General features: G+C 43.6%; 1 protein-coding gene across 4 annotated transcripts in view; it reads left to right on the forward strand.

Annotated features, from left to right (window-relative positions):
* Window positions 1-2,174: 2,174 nt before the first annotated feature.
* shcbp1 (SHC SH2-domain binding protein 1) overlaps window positions 2,175-19,705 on the forward strand; it is a 52,266-nt gene continuing 34,735 nt past the window's right edge. Inside the window, exons 1-5 of one of the 4 annotated variants that reach the window (XM_070896947.1) lie at window positions 2,175-2,418; window positions 10,007-10,060; window positions 10,350-10,514; window positions 11,216-11,331; window positions 17,689-17,897. In XM_070896947.1, the coding sequence (XP_070753048.1) occupies window positions 2,241-2,418; window positions 10,007-10,060; window positions 10,350-10,514; window positions 11,216-11,331; window positions 17,689-17,897 (722 nt within the window). In that variant the 5' untranslated portion in view covers window positions 2,175-2,240. The remainder of the gene's footprint in view (window positions 2,419-10,006; window positions 10,061-10,349; window positions 10,515-11,215; window positions 11,332-17,688; window positions 17,898-19,705) is intronic. The other 3 variants (XM_070896948.1, XM_070896949.1, XM_070896950.1) reach the window with 3 other exon arrangements.

The following is a 19,705-nucleotide window of genomic DNA, read 5'->3' on the forward strand; positions in this document are numbered from 1 at the left end:
GTCTCAGTCAGGATGGTGTGTGACTTGGAGGGGAACTTGGAAGTGATGGTGTTCGCACGACATTGCTACTCTTGTTCTCAGTCATAGACGAAGTGGCTATTGAGTGCAATGGCAGGGGTGCTGTACAGCAAATTGCTCTGTCCTTGATGGTGTCAAGGTTCTTGAGTATTACTGTGGCTGCATTCAACCAGGTGAGTGTGAGTATTTAAATGAGGTTAACAATTGTATTTATCACCTTATTGCATTGCATGTATTGTCACTTCAGACAATAAAGAAGCCAAACTAAGATAGATTACTAAACATAACATTATACATTTTTCCATCAGACATTGCTGAGGAAATAAATGGCTGTTAATATCTAAAATGGCGTTCGGAAATTGATATGGAAAGCTATAAGAGCTAGCAATTCGCTGCCACATCTTATCATCGTGGGATACATACACTCATTAGAGGGAAAGTGTCTATGCCATTCAAATTCCCTGAACATTGTCTTCTCTCCCTCCAAAAGAAAAGATGGCTCAGAAGGTTGGTAAAAGCTGTGAAATACTCATCATATATAATCTCAGCTTTATGGGCTTTAATACAATGGACTAACACTTCTTCAAGGGCGAATAATACTGAGTGCACAGATAAATAATCTCTTCTGTATTTCACAGCATATGAGATGTATTTAAAGGAAAAGCTGGCAGTGATAACGGCCCAGGCACTAACACCAAGGAATTTTGAGCCTAGACTTTTAAAAATTCATTCTAGGGGTATAGGCGTCGCTAGCATATCCAGCATTTATTGCCCATTGCTAGTGGACCTTGACAAGGCGGTGGTATGCCGGTCAAAAGGAAAGAGCGCTGGTTCATTTTCATTAGAAATAGATCTAAATCACTAACTCCCCACCCAAAAATATCTTAGTAAAAATAAACTTGCATTGACATAGTGCCTTTCACGACCACCAGATATCCCAAAGCGCTTGACAGCCAATCAAATATTTTTGAAGTGTAGTCACTGTTGCAATATAGGAAACACAGCAGCCAATTTGCACACAGCAAGCTCCCATAAACAGCAATGCGATAATGACCAGATAATCTGTGATGTTGGTGGAGCGATAAATATTGGCCAGGACACCAGGGATAACTCCCATGCTCCTCTTTGAAATACAGCCAATAGTTATTTTACGTCCATCTGAGAGAGCAGACGTCTCTTGGTTTAAGGTGACATTGGAAAGACAGCACCTCTGACAGTGCAGCACTGGACAGGAGTGTCAGCCTAGATTATTGTGCACATGTCTGGAGTGGGACTATGAGCCCACAACCTTTGGACTCATAAGAACATAAGAATTAGGAACAGGAGTAGGCCATTTGGCCTCTTGAGCCTGTTCTGCCATTCAATAAGATCATGGCTGAGCTGATCCTGGCCTCAACTCCACTTCCCGCCCGCTCCCCATAACCCTTGACTCCCTTATCATTCAAAAATCTATCTAGCTCCACCTTAAATCCATTCAATGACCCAGCCTCCATAGCTCTCTGGGGTAGAGAATTCCAAAGATTCACAACCCTCTGAGAGAACAAATTCCTTCTCAATTCCATTTTAATGGGCGACTCTTTATTCTAAAACGATGCCCCCTAGTTCTAGATTCCTCCACGAGAGGAAACATCCTCTCTGCATCTAACCTGCCAAGCCCCCCTCAGAATCATTGTTTCAATAAGATCACCTCTCAGTTTTCTAAACTCCAATAAGTATCGGCCCAACCTTTCTTCCTACGACAATCCTTTCATCTCAAGAATCAACCTCGTGAACCTTCTCTGAACTGCCTCCAATGCAATTATATCCCTCCTTAAATAAGGAGACCAAAACTGTACAACAGTACTCCAGGTGTGGTCTCACCAACGCCCTGTACAGTTGTAGCAAGAGCAGGACTCAGAGGCGAAGTGAGCCACAGCTGACACCGATGGAAATAAAGTTATCCTATATGCTCCCTTCCCGGTGAAATGATGTGGACACATGCTCAAACCCTGTGGCAGTGTGCTCCCTCCTCGCTGGAGGGCGCTGTGGCGCAGCTCTCTGTAACCTGCTCAGAGGCCCCTCCTGCCGCTTGGACGTCGCCTGCCGTTCGACCAATCAGGGCGCGCGAGCCGAGCAGCCGTCAACCGGTTCCCAGCGGCAAAAGTTTGAATCGGGAGCGAAGTGTAACCGCCGGCCGCGCCAGCCAGTGAGCCGTTGTTCAGGCCTCGGTACAACCCAGGAGCATGTCCGAGCAGCAGCGGGCGGTTCCGCCGGTTGAGGCAGCAGTACGGCCAGCGCCGGACGGTGAGGGAGCGGCGGACGAGAAGCAGCCGGAGCGGCCCAGCAGCAGCAGAGCGGCCGAGGCCGGACATACACTGACAGTGGCCGCAGGAGGTGCGTGTGAGAGCAGCCCGGCTCCAGGTATCGACAGAGCACCGGGCCCAACACCCGGGCCCTTCTGTGCAACACCCCTGGGGGAGACCGAGCGAGCTCCACCCCTGGGGGAGACCGAGCGAGCTCCACCCCGGGCTCAACCACCCACTGACACCCCGACTTGCTCCCCCGCTGCCCCGGCCCAGAAACAACCGTCCTCGCGTAGAATGGCCAGGTTCGTCCTCCCTCCCCCGCTCTGCACCATCCTCTGATACACTGACCGCGTCTCCCCCACCAGCCTCATTCACCCTCAGATACACTGACAGATTCCCAACCCCTTCATTCACTGTCAGATAAACTGACAGATTCCCTACCCTCCGATACACAGGTTTCCGTCCCCCCAAATCACCCTCCGATACACTGACAGGGTCTTCCCCACCACCTCCTCCCCCCCCCCCTCCCCAATTACCCTCTGATACACAGGTTACCCCCCCCCCCCCCCCCAAATCACCCTCAGATGCACTGACAGGTTCCCAATCCTCCCCCCCCCCCCCCGCAAATCACCTGATACACTGAGCGGGTTCCGACCTCCCCCATCAGCCTCAATCACCCCTCCCCCCCCCCCCCAATACACTGACAGGTTCCAAACCAACCCCCCCCCCCCCCCCCAAATCACCCTCCGATACACTGACAAGGTTCCCTCCATCCCCACCAGCCTCAATCACCCCCAGATACACTAACACGGTTTCCCTCATCAAATCTTCAGATACTGAGAGTTTTATTTATCTAAGCAACGTAATTCAAAAATAAGGTGCAATCTGTATTTCGTTTCTTGTCTTCCAGTACAGCTCTACAAAAGGAATTCCAAAAATGTAATTGCACTTCTACATAACTTGTAAAACTGGTCAGGGCATGCATTATTCAAATTAAAATGGGATGTGATAGTTATTTTGTTAGATATATTAATGCTGATTAAGCTGTAGCTTAATTTGTAATCAAATGTATTAACTTGACAACTGATCCAGTACTGATATGAAACAATTCCATAAACATAAACATGGAAAAGTTATGTTAAGTTTATATAGAGCCTTGGTTAGACCACCCGGAGTAATGTGAACAGTTCTGGCCTCCATATTACAAAAAGAATATCGAAGCACTGGTGCAAAAAAATATTCACTCGGATGATACCAGAACTGAGAGGTTATACTTATCAGGAAAGACTGAACAGGCTTGGCCTCTTTTCTATAGAAAGGTGAAGACTGATGGGTGACCTGATAGAGGTCTTTAAGATTATGAAAGGGTTTGATAGGGTAGACGTAGAGAAGATGTTTCCGCTTGCGGGGGAGACCAGAACTAGGTGCCATAAATACAAGGTAGTTCTAATAAATCCAATAGGTAATTCAGGATAAACTTTATTACCCAGAGATTGGTTAGAATGTGAAACTTGCTACCACAAGGTGAGGTGACCAACACAGGTGTAGTTTGGGGGAAGCTAGATAAATATGAGGGAGAAAGGAATGGAAAGATATGTTAATGAGAGTTAGACAAAGAAGGGTGGGAGGAGGCTTGTGTGGAGTATTTACACTGGTATGACCTGTTGGGCAGAATGGTCTATTTCTGTGCTGTAAATCTTTGGATTCTTTTTAATTGATGTCTGTCACTGTTTTTGATACACTTTGCCTTCTTTGATAATTTGTTGGGCAATTGACATGACAAAATAGGGAACACAAATCATCATCTATTTTCATTCACTCTGGGTGTTGAGGCTATTCTCCAAGCTGGAGTGTATTTTCTAGGAAAGCTGATGCTGTGATATTTTTAAGACTTAAAAGTGTTGTCTCTGTTTTGGGAATGCAGTTGCCCGGATTTTGACGTCAGAGACGAAGAAAAGGCGATAGCCGTTCATCGCGCTGACAGCTGCTCATAGACTTTTCGTGAGCTTTTGAGCAGCAACTTGCGGTATTTCTGCGAGACCATTTCCAGCATGGCATCCTCTATAGTGGATCTGTGACATGTGTGAGCAGGCTAAGTAACAGCGTGGCTCTTCAGCCAATCAGCTTGAAGAATCCTGACCGACGCAGGGGGAGAAATTCGGTATCGCCCCGTTCGGGGCACTAGCTTTTGAAAGCTGGAAAAATTAGCACCCGGCACGAATGATTATTAGTTTTTTCTAAATTCAGTGTTAGCACGCCAGGAAAGAAGTGGAACGCCAAATCAAGTGCTCCACTTCCTTCCTGGAGAGCTAAGGGACACAGACGGGGCGGGAGTGGTGCAGCACTGCATTGTTCCAAAGGTCCTTCCCTCCCTTAAAGGGAAGGGCCATCGCTGCAGGCTCTGCATTGGGACAAGGTAGCTGATTGTTGATGGCAGCAGCGATCTGGCCCGATCAACCCCATACACTCTAGCAGAGTGCCGGGCTGATCGATTGCAGCCCAGGAAGAATTGAAAAATCCACATTGCGTATAATAAAAACTTTTCTCTTACCTGCACCAACCTCCCCATTAATCTCCGCCTCCAAAGCTCCCGGCCACCCGAACAATGCCTACTGCAGCTGTCGGTGTTGTCGCCCGGCGATGCTGCAGGGGGGCGGAGCCATAGTTCGGGTCTGGGGCGATGCGCACGACAATGACATCACGATCACTGGGCGCGGGAGATAGTGGCGCAAAATGTTACCGCTGCCGCAAACCTCTCGGCCAAGTTAGCGGGAGTCGTTCATCTCACTACGCCTAGTCGGTAAGTCGTTAGCGTCCCCTTATTGTCCCCCGGAGGTGATAACTGGAGGCGCTAAGGAGACCAATTTCTAGGTCGTAGAGTCTAAATCAGGAAGTATAACTTAGATTTAATTAATTGTAAAATCTGTACCAAAAGCCAAATAAAGAGAGGGAAAGAAATATAGGATTAAGAGACAGAAATAAAATGTAAATAAAAATTATTTTAATTTTTAAAAAGGTCTGCAACACTAATTACACTTTGAAGGAATGAGACTCCACGCTTGTAAAATTAAGTTTCATTGCCAGAGAGTTTGTTTGGCAGTAATGACTTATCCTGCCATTAAAAATTCACTTACACCTGAATACAATAGCCCTAACTTTTTTTGGTGAGTACTGCAACTTCACGGCATTATATGGATTTCAATGCTTCTTTTATCGGCGAGGTACCACTGTAGCAAAGCTTGTGGAAGAGCAGGTAAATCGGACTACAACTTTCAGATTTCTGCGTTTAACTGTGCATGTGCAGACTCTGGAAGTTGCAGTCTGATTCACTCCATAATAATGGTGAGCGCACCGCTATTCTCAACGTAAAATTCTGGGCTGATATTTTTTACAATGAAACTTTTTGGGCATCATTTCATAGAATGATACAGCATAGAAGGAGGTCTTTTGGCCTCTCTGGCCTGTGCTGGCACTTTGAATGCTATTCAACTAGCCCACACCTCTACTCTTTCCCCAGAACCTACAAGAATCTATCCAATTCTCTTTTGAAAGTTGTTATTGAACATGCTTAGACCACCCTTCCAGATCATAACTCGCTGAGTAAACATTTTCTTTCTCGTGACACCTCTGGTTCTTTTGCCAATTATCTTAAATACAGCTCTTCCTTATTTACTCTATCAAAACCCCTCATAATTTCGAACACCTTTATCAAATCTTCCCTAACTTTCTCTGCTCTAAGGAGAACAATCCCAGTTTTTCTAGTCTCTATGTAACTGAAATCTTTCATCCCTGGTCGTCATCATCATGGACAGTCCCTCGAAATCAAGGAAAACTTGCTTCCATTCCAAAAGTGAGTTCTCGCGTGACTGAATAGTCCAATACGGGAATTACAGTCTCAGTCGCAGGTGGGACAGACAGTCGTTGGAGGAAAGGGTGGGGGGGGTTTGCCGCACGCTCCCTCCGCTGCCTGTGCTTGTTTTCCACATGCTGTCGGCGACGAGACTCGAGGTGCTCAGTACCCTGCCGGATACTCTTCCTCCACTTAGGGCGGTCTTTGGCCAGGGACTCCCAGGTGTTGGTGGAGATGTTGCACTTTATCAATATTTATTCATATGATGAATGAATAACCTTTAATGCTGTAATTTTTTATCCTGAATCTGCGTTTTCTACTATTCCTTTTGTCTCCAATCATTTATTTCCTATTGCCTCTATTCAAACATCAGCAGTATATCCTCTGTTTTTATCCCTGATCTGATTTCAGTATTGTTACATAAGAATAGGAACAGGAGTAGGCCACCGAGCCTGCTCCGCCATTCAGTAAGATCATGGCTGATCTGATCATGGACTCGGCTTCACTTCTCCGCCCGCTCCCCATAATCCCTTATTCCCTTTATCGTTTAAGAAACTGTCTATTTCTGTCTTAAATTTATTCAATGTCCCAGCTTCCACAGTTCACTGAGGCAGTGAATTCCACAGATTTGCAACCCTCTGAGAGAAGAAATTTCTCCTCACCTTTGTTTTAAATGGGCAGCCCCTTATTCTAAGATCGTGCCCTCTGGTTCTAGTTTCCTTCATCAGTGGAAACATCCTCTCTGCATCCATCTTGTCAAGCCCCCTCATAATCTTATACGCTTTGATAAGGTCGCCTCTCATTCTTCTGAACTCCAATGAGTAGAGGCCCAACCTACTCGACCTATCCTCATAAGTCAATCCCCGGAATCAACCTAGTGAACCTTCTTTGAACTGCCTCCAAAACAAGTATATATCCTCTTAAATTTGGAAACCAAAACTGCACGCAGTATTCCAGGTGTGGCCTCACCAGTACCTTATATAGCTGTAGTAAGACTTTCCTGCTTTTGTACTCCATCCCCTTTGCAATAAAGGCCAAGATACCATTGGTATGTTGGTAGCTGATTTCACCTGTAGCCCAGCTTCTGCCCTCTCCATTCCACTAGTGACTTTATTTTTCTGTTTTTCTCTTTGTTAGAGATCTAGCTTTTTCAGGGCTCCTTCTTTGTTTAGCTTTTCTAAATATTTGCTTTTTTGCTATTTTAACACATTTCTGAGTTGATTGGCAATAAGCCTTTTGACCAAAATCAATGCCATTGTGATTCTAGACATCTCGCCTGTTGTTCCTTCGAGCCAACACTTTTGACCGTTGTTTAGTATTTTAATTGTTTGAGCTTTGCCTTGCAATGTTTGGTGCTTGGTTGTTGAGGTCCTCTCCACTTCCCTTCCCTATCCCTGCCCTAATGTCTGCCGAATGTGCGCTGCTTTTTCTTCACTGCCTGCAAGGTTTTTCAGAGATGGCCACATACGCTGATCTAAGTCGATTTGGAGTAAGTTTTAGCTAGCCAGAGGCATAAATGGCTAAAACTGGCATAAGTATCTGGGAACGTCCCTTTTTGAAAAAAATACTGACCTTAAAAAAAATGGTACCTAACTGACTTACTCTGGAGCAAATGTTTTTGGGAAAATGGCATTTTTTAAACTTACGCCATAAAAAACAACTTACTCCAAAAAAATTAATACTCTCAGTCGGAGTTGGGGTCCAACCCACAGCTCTTAGGAACATGTGGCCCCTGAGCCCTGGTAATTTAGTCCTTGGAGCCCAGGCAACTCAGTCCAATTGTGCTTGTATTTCTTATTTGCTGGTTTGTTCTGCTTGAATTTTGTAAGTCTGGAGTATCAGAAAGCACTGCTTCTGTTGTTGCACCACGGTCTTTTGGAATGAACAACCTGAGATATATGCAAATTAATATGAAGATGGATTTAAACTTTAAATCATCCACAAAGACAAAAGTTTAGACACCCATTCTAGATAGTAGCTTCAGGGTCACAGTGTTCCCCACCAATTTTGAGTGTTACAAACTTGTAGTAAATTCCCTTTATACAGGTTAAAAGTGAAATCTGTGTCTCTTCACATTGATAACTTTTAAGGATTAGATGTACATTTTGTTCTATATGTAAGTGGGTGCATACATAAGTATTCTGTGATTGGGCACCGGATTTGACATTCCTGTTGTCCGAAAGGATGGGGAAGTGGAGTTAAGTTGGATGATCTGCCATGATATTGAATGGCGGAGCAGGCTCGAGGGACTGTATGGCCTACTCCTGCTCCTACTTCATATGTTCTTGTGTTCATTGGTACAAAAGCACTATTGGGGGCCATAACTGTACATAATTCAAGTGGCTTGTTGGGTAGTATGGGCCCAACTGTGGCCATGACTTGCATCAATTTTTTTGGAGTAAGTTGTTTTTTATGGCGTAAGTTTAAAAAATGCCATTTTCCCAAAAACATTTGCTCCAGAGTAAGTCAGTTAGGTACCATTTTTTTTTAAGGTCAGTATTTTTTTCAAAAAGGGACGTTCCCAGATACTTATGCCAGTTTTAGCCATTTATGCCTCTGGCTAGCTAAAACTTACTCCAAATCGACTTAGATCAGCGTATGTGGCCATCTCTGAAAAACCTTGCAGGCAGTGAAGAAAAAGCAGCGCACATTCGGCAGACATTAGGGCAGGGATAGGGAAGGGAAGTGGAGAGGACCTCAACAACCAAGCACCAAACATTGCAAGGCAAAGCTCAAACAATTAAAATACTAATAAAAATGAAATAAATCCGACCGGAGAAATGTGAACTGCTGGTCGCGATGTCACGGTGGGGAGTAGCCAAGGAGAGAGCGAGAGATGCCCCCCCAAATCAAAACTCAAGCACAACCAATAAATAAAAAATAAAACCGAAGTCCTACCTCGCCTGGGAACTCAGCCGGCCGGTGCGGGAGGCAACTCGGCCGGGGATAGAATGTGGCGAGATCGGGGCATCCCTTTGGCCAGGGATAGGGGCTGTGAGCATCGGGTCCTGCTCACAGCCCGCAGGACACGCTAGGAGGACAGGAGCATGTGCGCAGGTGCCGGCACTGTTTTCAACGCTGGTCTGTTGCTCCGCCCCCCACTTTAGAATGCACGCCACGCTGGGGACTTCGAGGCGTGGCCAGGATGGGGCCCCTTTTTTCCGGCGCTCTTTCTAGCGCGCAAAGTTGCCGCACTTAAGATAAGTGCGCCGATAAAAGGTGTTGGGCAAAGTTGGACCCATAGTTTCTGTGATAATGGAAGAATGTAAAATGGAGTTAGATGATCGACTACATTTCCTAATGCTGCCCCAATAATTTTTGAAGTTTGATTCTAGTCTGCTCAGTAATAACCATTGAAATTTCAAAGTTACTGCCCATGAAGCATTTCTGCAAGTTGGGAACAACGATAATCTCTTTAGGGTAGTTAGAGAGAAATTATTCCTGCTGGTTGGGGAGTCTAGAACTAGGGATCGTAGTCTAAAAATGAGAAGTGAAGTTGGGAAGCACTTCTACACACAAAGGGTGGTAGAAGTTTTGAACTCTCTTCCACAAATGGCAATCGATGCTAGGTCAGTTTATTTTAAATCTGAGATTGATAGATTTTTGTTAACCAAAGGTGTTAAGAGATATGGGGAAAAGGCAGATATACAGAGTTAGGTTGCAGATTAGCCATGATCTCATTGAATGGTGGAACAGGCTTGAGGGGCCAAATGGCTTACTCCTCTTCCTATGCACATTGTAAAAAATGTAGGATCATGAGTTTTGATGTATTAAATGTTGCTCTTTTCAAATATATTCTTCTGTTCTTGCTAATGCTTACACTCTAATGCAATCTCTTCACTATTTCCTGTAGTGGACAGTGGCGGACTTGACAGCCCTAATGGATTTGTTGACCCCATCTCTACTCGTAAGTATCCAAACAGCGTGGTAACTTGTGAATTATGGTCTAATACCCTTTGGGTGCAGATAACCCTGTCAGTTGCAGAATTAAATATCCGTCTTGCTTCAAGAGCAGCTGTTACGCTTTATATATAATTCTTTGTAGATTCTGTAGGTAAATACTATTAGTAGTATAATATAATTGTAATACTGGATCTAAAGCTAATGTTAGTAAGGAACTAGTGTGTTTATTTCCAGTTGTCCAAGGAGTTGTACTCGACAGTAAACAGTACTTTTTTTTCTATTTTTAAATCTAGGTCTCTTTCAAGATGAAGTGGAAAGTGGAGGCAATTGTGACAGTCCCAAGGGAACATCTTCCAAAAGACTTTTGCACAGAGGAACGGCCACCTTTCCCGAAGTTGTTGAGACAACCCGACTTACCTACTATGAGCGATACAAGGCTTACCAGGACTACATCTTGGGTTTGTTATTTCTAACAACAGTGTTTTTAAATTAAAATTTCTACATTAAAAGTAGTATAGATGGAAAATAGTACTATAATATTGATCCTACATCATGATCCAGATCTTTAAAATGATAAGTATGGATAATCCAGATACAAGGAGGTATTTAACTTTGGCAATGGTAACAAAAAGAGAAGATAGGCATACAAGTGAAACTAGGGATGTAAGAATATTTTTCCTACAGAACACATAATCTGTAGAAACACTTAATATTTTGACAAAGGGCTGGATAAATATCCGGTTAAGAAAAGCGTTGTAAGTTTTGATCATTGTATGCGAAAGTGATCAAATATTCTGTGGCACATGATGGTTCCTGTGTTGATGGAATGCCGCTGCGTGGGTCACATAAGACAGATTGTAATACAAGGTTCATATTTGAGTTTGCTAAGTTACCTTGGAAACCAAGAAGAAATGTTGTAAAGTTTTATCTTTTTTGCCTGTGGTTATTTACTTTTCTTTGGAAATTTAAATAAGTTGGATGATGTCCATTATAGAGTAAATTATACAAGATCTATGGAAGGAATTCAAAATGGCATCTGATTATTCTCATTCCATATTTTTGTATTAAGTTCTTATGGTGCAGAATGTTGTCTAAATTCTCGATTTAGAATATTAGGGTTCACTGTTGATGGTTTGATTGCGGTTCTCTTAACTAACAGGTGATACTAAACCATCAGAAGTGAAAGATTTCATTGCAGAATATTTGGAGAAGGTCCTAGAACCATATGGATGGCAAGCAATCTGGTCCAATGATATGTTTGAGGTGCTCGTTGAGGTAAATATCTATTTTAAATAAATGTGTCATCATCATCATCGGCAGTCCCTCAGAATCGAGGAAGACTTGCTTCCACTCTTAGCATGAGTTCTTAGGTGGCTGTACAGTCCAATACAAGAACCACAGTCACAGGTCGGACAAACTGTCGTTGAGGGAAGGGGTGAGTGGGACTGGATTGTCGCACGCTCTTTCCACCGCCTGTGCTTGATTTCTGCATGCTCTCGATGACGAGACTCGAGGTGCTCAGCGCCCTCCCGGATGCACTTCCTCCATTTAGGGCGGTTTTTGGCCAGGGACTCCCAGGTGTCAGTGGGGATGTTGCACTTTATCAGGGAGGCTTTGAGGGTGTCTTTGTAACGTTTCCACTGCCCTCCTTTGGCTCGTTTGCCGTGAAGGAGTTCCGAGTAGAGCACTTGCTTTGGGAGTCTTGTGTCTGGCATGCGAACTATGTGGCCTGCCCAGCGGAGCTGATCAAGTGTGGTCAGTGCTTCAATGCTGGGGATGTTGTCCTGGACGAGGACGCAAATCTTGGTGCGTCTGTCCTCCCAGGGGATTTGTAGGATCTTGCGGAGACATCGTTGATGATATTTCTTCAGTGACTGCTGTACATGGTCTATGTTTCTGACCCATATAGGAGGGCGGGTATTACTTCAGCCCTGTAGACCATGAGCTTGGTGGCAGTTTTGAGGGCCTGGTCTTTAAACGCTCTTTTCCTCAGGCGGCAGAAGGCTGCACTGGCGCACTGGAGACAGTGTTGGATCTCGTCGTCAATGCCTGTTCTTGTTGATAAGAGGCTCCCGAGATAAGAGAAGTGGTCCACGTTGTCCAGGGCCGTGCCGTGGATCTTGATGACTGGTGGGCAGTGCTGTGCGGCAAGGACAGGTCGGTGGAGGACCTTTGTCTTACTGATGTTTAGTGTAAGGCCCATGCTTTTGTACACCTCAGTAAATACGTCGACTATGTCCTAGAGTTCAGCCTCAGTATGTGCGCAGATGCAGGCGTCATCCGCATACTGTAGCTTGACGACAGAGGTTGGGGTGGTCTTAGACCTGACCTGGAGATGGCGAAGGTTGAACAGGTTCCCTCTGCTTCTGTAATTTAGTTCCACTCCAGCGGGGAGCTCGTTGATTTGTGGGGTGGAGCATGGCAGTGAGGAAGATTGAGAAGAGGGTTGGGGTAATGACGCAGCCCTGCTTGACCCTGGTCCGGAAGTGGATTAGGTCTCTGATTGATCTGTTAGTAAGGATCATGGCCTGCATGTTGTCGTGGAGCAGGCGGAGGATGGTTACAAACTTTTGGGGCCATCCGAAATGAAGGAGAATGTGTACAGTGCAAATATGTACGGTAATGGTAACAACTGCATTTTAGTACTTCTGCTTGCAGAGCTGCAGCGCCTAGTTAACCCAGCTACGGTGGGTAAATACCGCGTTAACACAACTCATTATAGTATGTATGTTCTCCAAGATCAAATGGGCTTCAATCTGTTGGTTATACCAATGAGGTGAGACATTTTTGGTGTCTCAAATTTCACTGATTCAAATCTATGTTGAACATTATCAATTTTAAATTTCAGTCCTTAATACTTGAACATATCCTTTGTCATTCAGGCATTCTTCACACAATCAAGGAACTTGTCTAATGTTGATTGACTGGCAAATTTTTAAAAAATTATGGTATCATTAGGAATGCCATTTCCTCTCTTGTGATCCCATGTTCCTGCCATGGAAAGAGGCTCGGTACTTGCACGAAAACGCAGGACTTTTTTCCCTCTAATTTTGAGAACTTTCTTTTAGCTCCTGGTGTTTCTTTTATTCAACTTCCAGAGTCAAACCTTTCAGCTTATAGTAAATTTTAGAAAAGTAGTTTTTAGCTCTTTTACAAGCTTAGTTATACTTTTGCTTCAGCTTACTCATTGATTGCTTATGCAAGTCCTCTTTGTTATAACTCCAGCACACTAATCTTTATGACCAATTTGGCAAAGTTGCCAATTTTGGACACAAAATCAAAATTTGTTAGTTTGGTTTGTCTTTGTCTTCAGTAGGTCTAGATTATAAAACAATCCAGTGGAGGGTTTTGTTGCACAGTATATGTGTCCGGTATATAACTTAAAAAAAAATGCACCCAGCTTGGTATCTCAACTTTGGACATAGTCTCATAGATAGGTAATAAATGGGGAAAGTTATTGCATTTTGGGTGTGTAAGTGAAAGGTGCATATTGGACTGCTTTCTTGCTCTTTTTAGTTTTGTTGCTTTAAACTTCAGATCACACACACACTCCGTTGTAGTAATGGCATGCCAGACACGAGACTCCCAAAGCAAGCGCTCTACTCTGAACTCCTTCATGGCAAACGAGCCAAAGGTGGGCAGTGGAAACGTTACAAAGACACCTTCAAAGTCTCCCTGATAAAATGCAACATCTCCTCTGACACCTGGGAGACCCTGGCCAAAGACCGCCTAAGTGGGGGAAGTGCATCCGGGAGAGCGCTGAGCACCTCGAGTCTCATCGCCGAGAGCCTGCAGAAATCAAGCGCAGGCAACGGAAAGCGCGTGTGGCAAACCAGTCCCACCCACCCTTTCCCTCAACGACTATCTGCCCCACCTGTGACCGGGACACTGGTTCTCGTATTGGACTGTTCATCATAGGCGGTCCCTCGAACGAGGATGACTTGCTTCCACGGGTTCACAGGTGTTTCAATGAAGGACCCGATGTTCCAGTCTTGAACTCCAATTGAGGGGGTGGAAGGTGTCTATGTGAATTTTTTTAACGTGCACCTAAGGACTAGTGTTTAGAGTGGAAGCAAGTCTTCCTCGATTTCGAGGGACTGCCTATGAAACTGAGTAATGGCAGGGTCAGGTCTTTACTTAAACCTTCATACTACACAAAAACCAGTATGAAAGTTACTGAGCCATATGCTCTCTGAGAAACACACTCCAAACCTAGTATCTCTGCTCAAGCAGTCTTCTCTCTCATATCTTCTTCAAAATCAAGTCTTTGAACTCTACATCCCATACATAATGCATCAACCCAACCTCTGTTGAGCTGCAGTACTCGGACGACGCCTGCGCACATTCTGAGGCTGAACTCCAGGATATAGTCGATGTATTCACCGAGGCATGTGAAAACATGGGCCTTACGCTTAACATCCGTAAGACAAAGGTCCTCCACGAGCCTGTCCTCGCCGTACAGCACTGCCCCCCCAGTCATCAAGATTCATGGCGCGGCCCTCGACAGCGTGGACCACTTCCCATACCTCGGGAACCTTTTATCAACAAAGGCAGACATTGATGTGGAGATTCAGCATTGCCTCCGGTGCGCCAGTGCAGCTTTCGGCCGCCTGAGGAAAAGAGTGTTCGAAGACCAGGCCCTCAAATCTACCACCAAGCTCATGGTCTACAGGGCTGTAGTAATACCCGCCCTTCTGTATGGATCAGAGGCATGGACGATGTACAGAAGACATCTCAAGTCGCTAGAGATATATCACCAACGATGTCTCCAAGATCCTGCAAATCCCCTGGGAGGACAGGTGCACCAACATCAGTGTCCTCGCCCAGGCTAACATCCCCAGCATTGAAGCACTGACCACACTCTAAGCTTTTCTGGGCAGGCCACACAGTTCGCATGCCAGACACGAGGCTCCCTAAACAATTGCTCTATCAGAGCTCTTTCATGGCAAACGAGCCAAAGGTGGTCAGCGGAAACGTTACAAGGACACCCTCAAAGCCTCCCTGGTAAAGTGCGACATCATCACTGACACCTGGGAGTCCCTGGCCGAAGACCAACCTAGGTGGAGAAAGTGCATCCGGGAGGGCGTTGAGCTTTTCGAATCTCAAAGTAGTGAGCGTGAAGAGGTCAGGCGCAGGCAGTAGAAGGAGTGTGCGGCAAGTCAGTCCCACCCACCCCTTCCCCCGACGAATGTCTGCCCCACCTGTGACAGGATCTGTGGCTCTCGCATTGGACTGTTCAGCCATCAAAGGACTCACTTTAGGAGTGGAAGCAAGTCTTCCTCGATTCCGAGGGGCTGCCTATGATGATGATGCCTCAACAGTACATACAAATAATTAACAAACAGACAATGTAGACTAAACGACCAGGTACCCATTGTCCTGAAATCAGGTCTTATTGCCGCAATTGACTCTTGCCATGAATTACTGTAAACACACAGGTGATCAGATTAAGACATTTGAATGGCCGAATGGTTGCACGTCATCTAGCGTGTTTTTGTGAGACATCTCTGCTTTGGTCCAAACTTCAATACACTCCATGTTCATCAGAAAGCTGCTTCAACTTTTAACCCAGCATGCCATCTCCAGACTGCGCCAAAAGCGAGGCATTTCAGAAATATGGGCTTTCGCTCCCACAATGAGCCAGAATTTTAATTAGGTTGGAAACATTTGAGAGAGAAAAAGGGGAGTGAGAGTGAATGAACAGATACACCAGTCACAGAAAAGGAGTAATGAATGACCTCAAGATTGCTTGATAATATAAAAGTGAAAGTTTTCTAATAGTGAGGTAAAGGAGAGACACTAAAAGAACAAAGGAATGTGCAAATTGTGTAGGGTGAAAAGAGCCATCAAAAGATTAATGTCCTGGGGTTATAACAAAGGACTTGCATGAGGAATCAATGAGTAAACACATCGTTTTGGGGAAAATAGCAAAATAATAGGAAAAAGATGAGTAGTAAATGCAGCAGAATTGAAATTAAAACACAAAATTCAGACAAAGCACATTGGGTCCACCAGTCCATGGTGCGTGCTGTTTTCTCTCCCTTCAGGACTTGTAGGCTCACAATGTTTTGCTAGCATTTCCTTGTATCTTTCTTCCCAAACTTTTCCTGGTTTTAGATAGATATCACCAAGATTTGTCAGTTTGAATTATTTATAACATTTTTCTCATGTTTTGCTTTGATAATTTCTGTAAGCAGACTTGCTTTATTATAAACCAGAACCTGGGACTTCATTCTGTATATAGATTAGTATAGCTCAGGTCCAACATTTATCCCCATATCATGCTATATTTCTTACTAGGGAATACATGAGTGCCTAGAATCTTATCCCCTCATCTCAAAAGGCAGAAAAATACCACACTACTAGACCACAGTTTACAGGCTAAAGCTACTTGTCCAGAATTATTTACAGGTAGAATAAAGCAGAAAGATTGGCAAGGTACTAATACAGAACAAGAACCAAACTTGCACTACATAAACTTTAACTTTCCTTTTTAAAGGGGGTATCAATTGTAGTTTTAACAACCCTCTCAGTAAGTTCCTAGAAATACAATGGGTCATTTTAAACTACGCTGTCAGGGCAGTAATGTGGCCGAGCGAATCGTGCACCCGTTGTAGAACCTGCCTGATTTTCATCCCATTGAACCCGTAGTCACTGGTAAATGCCTATAAGCAGCTTGGTGAATAGTGCACTGAAGACCATGACACATTCCTAGGCGAATAAAGTTGTTGTTCTCAATGTAGAAACAATCTCTGAAGATTGTGTTCAACAAACCGATTCCCCAAGATTGCTTCACTCAACAATGCGTTATGATCTAGAAATTATAAGATAACTTTTACACTTGTGTGCTTCCACATACGGCCTCTAGGAACACATTGAGTACATGCAGTACATAGTTTTCTGTTTCATTTCAGCAGGCAAAGTTGCACGTCCGGATTGTGCCAGTGGAAAGCTTGCCCTTATACTGTATCTCCTCCTTGGTGGTGGCCACATCCTCCAGTTACACGGAGTTTCACACCTGATAACGGGCTAAATCTGTAATTTACTGTTCTCGCCAAGATAAATTCATATAAGGTACTCCTGTAGGGGGATTCCATGTAAACAAATACTAGGCTATGTGCAAGAATAGATTTTGGACATACATTCACATTAAATAAGTTGATAAAGGATAATTATCTACAAATAGTTGTGTGTAGTGGCCAATCACTTGTATAGAAATTCTTATTGAATGGCGGAGGTGGCCTACTCCTGCTCCTATTTCTTGCGTTCTTAAACATCCCGTGCACAAAGATGCCGCTTTTAATATTGATTTAGCCTAACTATTTAAACCTTATAAAGACATTTTTTGTTTTATTACGATGTTCTCCGGGATTAGAGTTTCTATTCTGCCTCAACAGTGCAATGGAAGAGCCCCTACTGCAATGGTGTAATGCCCCAATACAATCTGTCATTTTGTGCTGGTAGTGTCATGATCAAATTTGCTCTAATATGTGTTTCACAACAAGTACTTATCAAAAGCAGTAGTTAATGAAGGTTTGCATTCTAAATTATATTGGTTAAAATAATTAGACAATAATACACTGAGCTTATCTGTAATTCTGTTTTTAATAAGGTATCTGCTTATAATTTCAGGTAACTGATGTGCAGACGTCGAACCTCAGTGCAGTGGTAAAGCTAGGAGAACCATTCCTTTATGAGTCTGAAACATATCCTCTTAACACAGAAGCAATGGAAAGTTTCCTTGAGGCAAAAGAGCACCTTGTGCCACTGCAAGAACTATATGTGGTGTTTGATGAGTCAGGAGAGTTTGACCAAACAGCCCTCGCTATTGAACATCTCAGGTAATAAATTGAATTAAGATTTGTGTTTGACTTTTTAAAACCATGAGGATTCACACCATTGAATATACTTGATCAGTTTCTTCCTTTTGCTTTGTGTCATTACTGCCAAACAGTTGGGCGTAAAAAGCTATGAATAATCTCTAGGTTGTTGACCAGTAAAACAGGTATGTTTTTAACCTGTATGAAGAGTATCTGGTCAATTGTAAAACACGCTTCATTGCTCATGGGCAAAAGAAGTCACAACCCAAGCAGCAGAATGAAAACTTGGAATGTCAGGAGAGGCAAGGTTGGAACTGAGCAACAGGGGGTAGATGAGGCATTTCAGTGTGAGGCTTGGGTAGAAAGTTCTACAGAAGATGGCGGGTAATAAGATGCCTGGAGAGGGAGCAGCAGATGATGTTGGTGGCAATGTACTGGAAAGTGTTATGCAAGTGTGATGTAACTTATCACCTTTGCCTGTTTGCTGGGCTGAGAGTGAGAATTCTGGCAACTGAAAGAAGCTGAACATATTTTTTTGTCCATTTTGTATGTGGCTTTATTTTTACTGTGCAAAAGAATCAAATGTTATGAAATAAACAAACAAAGCTTAGCAAATTTTAGATGGATGGACATTGTGGGGTAAATATTCATGTTTCCTTTTTGGGAACATAGGAACAGGAGCAGGCCTTTTAGCCCTTTGAGTCTGTTCCATCATTCAATGAGATCATGACTGATCTGTGACATAATCCCATTGACCCGCCTTTGCCCAAATCCCCCTTATACCTTTGATTAACAGAAATCTTTCAATCTCAGATTTAAAATGAACAATTGTCCCAGCATCTTGACCCTTTATGTGTAGAAGTGTTTCCTAACTTCACTCCTGAAAGGTCTGGCTCTAATTTTTAGGCTATGTCCCTGGTCCTAGATTCCCCAACTAGTAGAAATAGTTTCTCTTTCTTTACCCTGTCAATTCCCCTTAATATCTTGAAAACTTCAATCAAATCATTCCTGAATCTTCTAATTTCCAGGGAATGCAACCCTTCCAGCAGAGATTCACATCATGGGAGCGCATAACAAAAATTTGAGCACATACCCAATTTCTAGCCCCCATGACTGTCTGTCTGCCTATTACAATTAGTAGATGGACGAAGTGTGTGGGCTGCGAATTGGGGATATGCATTGATTCCCAAATGCATGATGTTGCACAAATCTCTCTGCAATGGGAACGCTTAAAGACTAACATTTTATTGTATGTAGATATATCAAGTGCTTATCCATTTTCAGTGAATGTTCCTTATTTGGAAAGAGTTTATTGCACTTGTCATTGGTGCTAAAACTAACTGTCATAAGGAGAGAAGGCAACCCTCTTTTCATGTTCCAGGTGGGAAAGAATCCAAAAGTAGTTTGTTATTCAGGATCAGTGTCATTGGTTAATTATATATTGGCCAAAGCCAAGACACTCAAGTTTAGAACAGATAATTTGCCTATATCCTGTCGATGGCCTTTTCCACATCAGAGAAATGTAGAAATAAAGGGATCTGTCCAGTCCCACATTTCATAAATACTAAATTTAAAATGTGGGAGATTATTGGTTGTGCCATTTCTTTATTTTATAAAGCACTCCTAGTCTAGGTGGATGATGCTTCCTAGGATATTCTCAAGTCACATGGTAACATTTTCACCAATATTTTAAACCCTACCTTTATTAAGGTGACATAAATCTATAGTTTTTTTCATAATGGATTTTGCTTAAGTTTCAGCAATGTTAAAGATTATTAGCTGACCCAAATAAAGAAAGACTTGCATTTATATAGCGCCTTTCAAGACCC

Source organism: Pristiophorus japonicus, chromosome 13 (assembly GCF_044704955.1).
Source record: "Pristiophorus japonicus isolate sPriJap1 chromosome 13, sPriJap1.hap1, whole genome shotgun sequence".
NCBI lineage: Eukaryota > Metazoa > Chordata > Chondrichthyes > Pristiophoridae > Pristiophorus > Pristiophorus japonicus.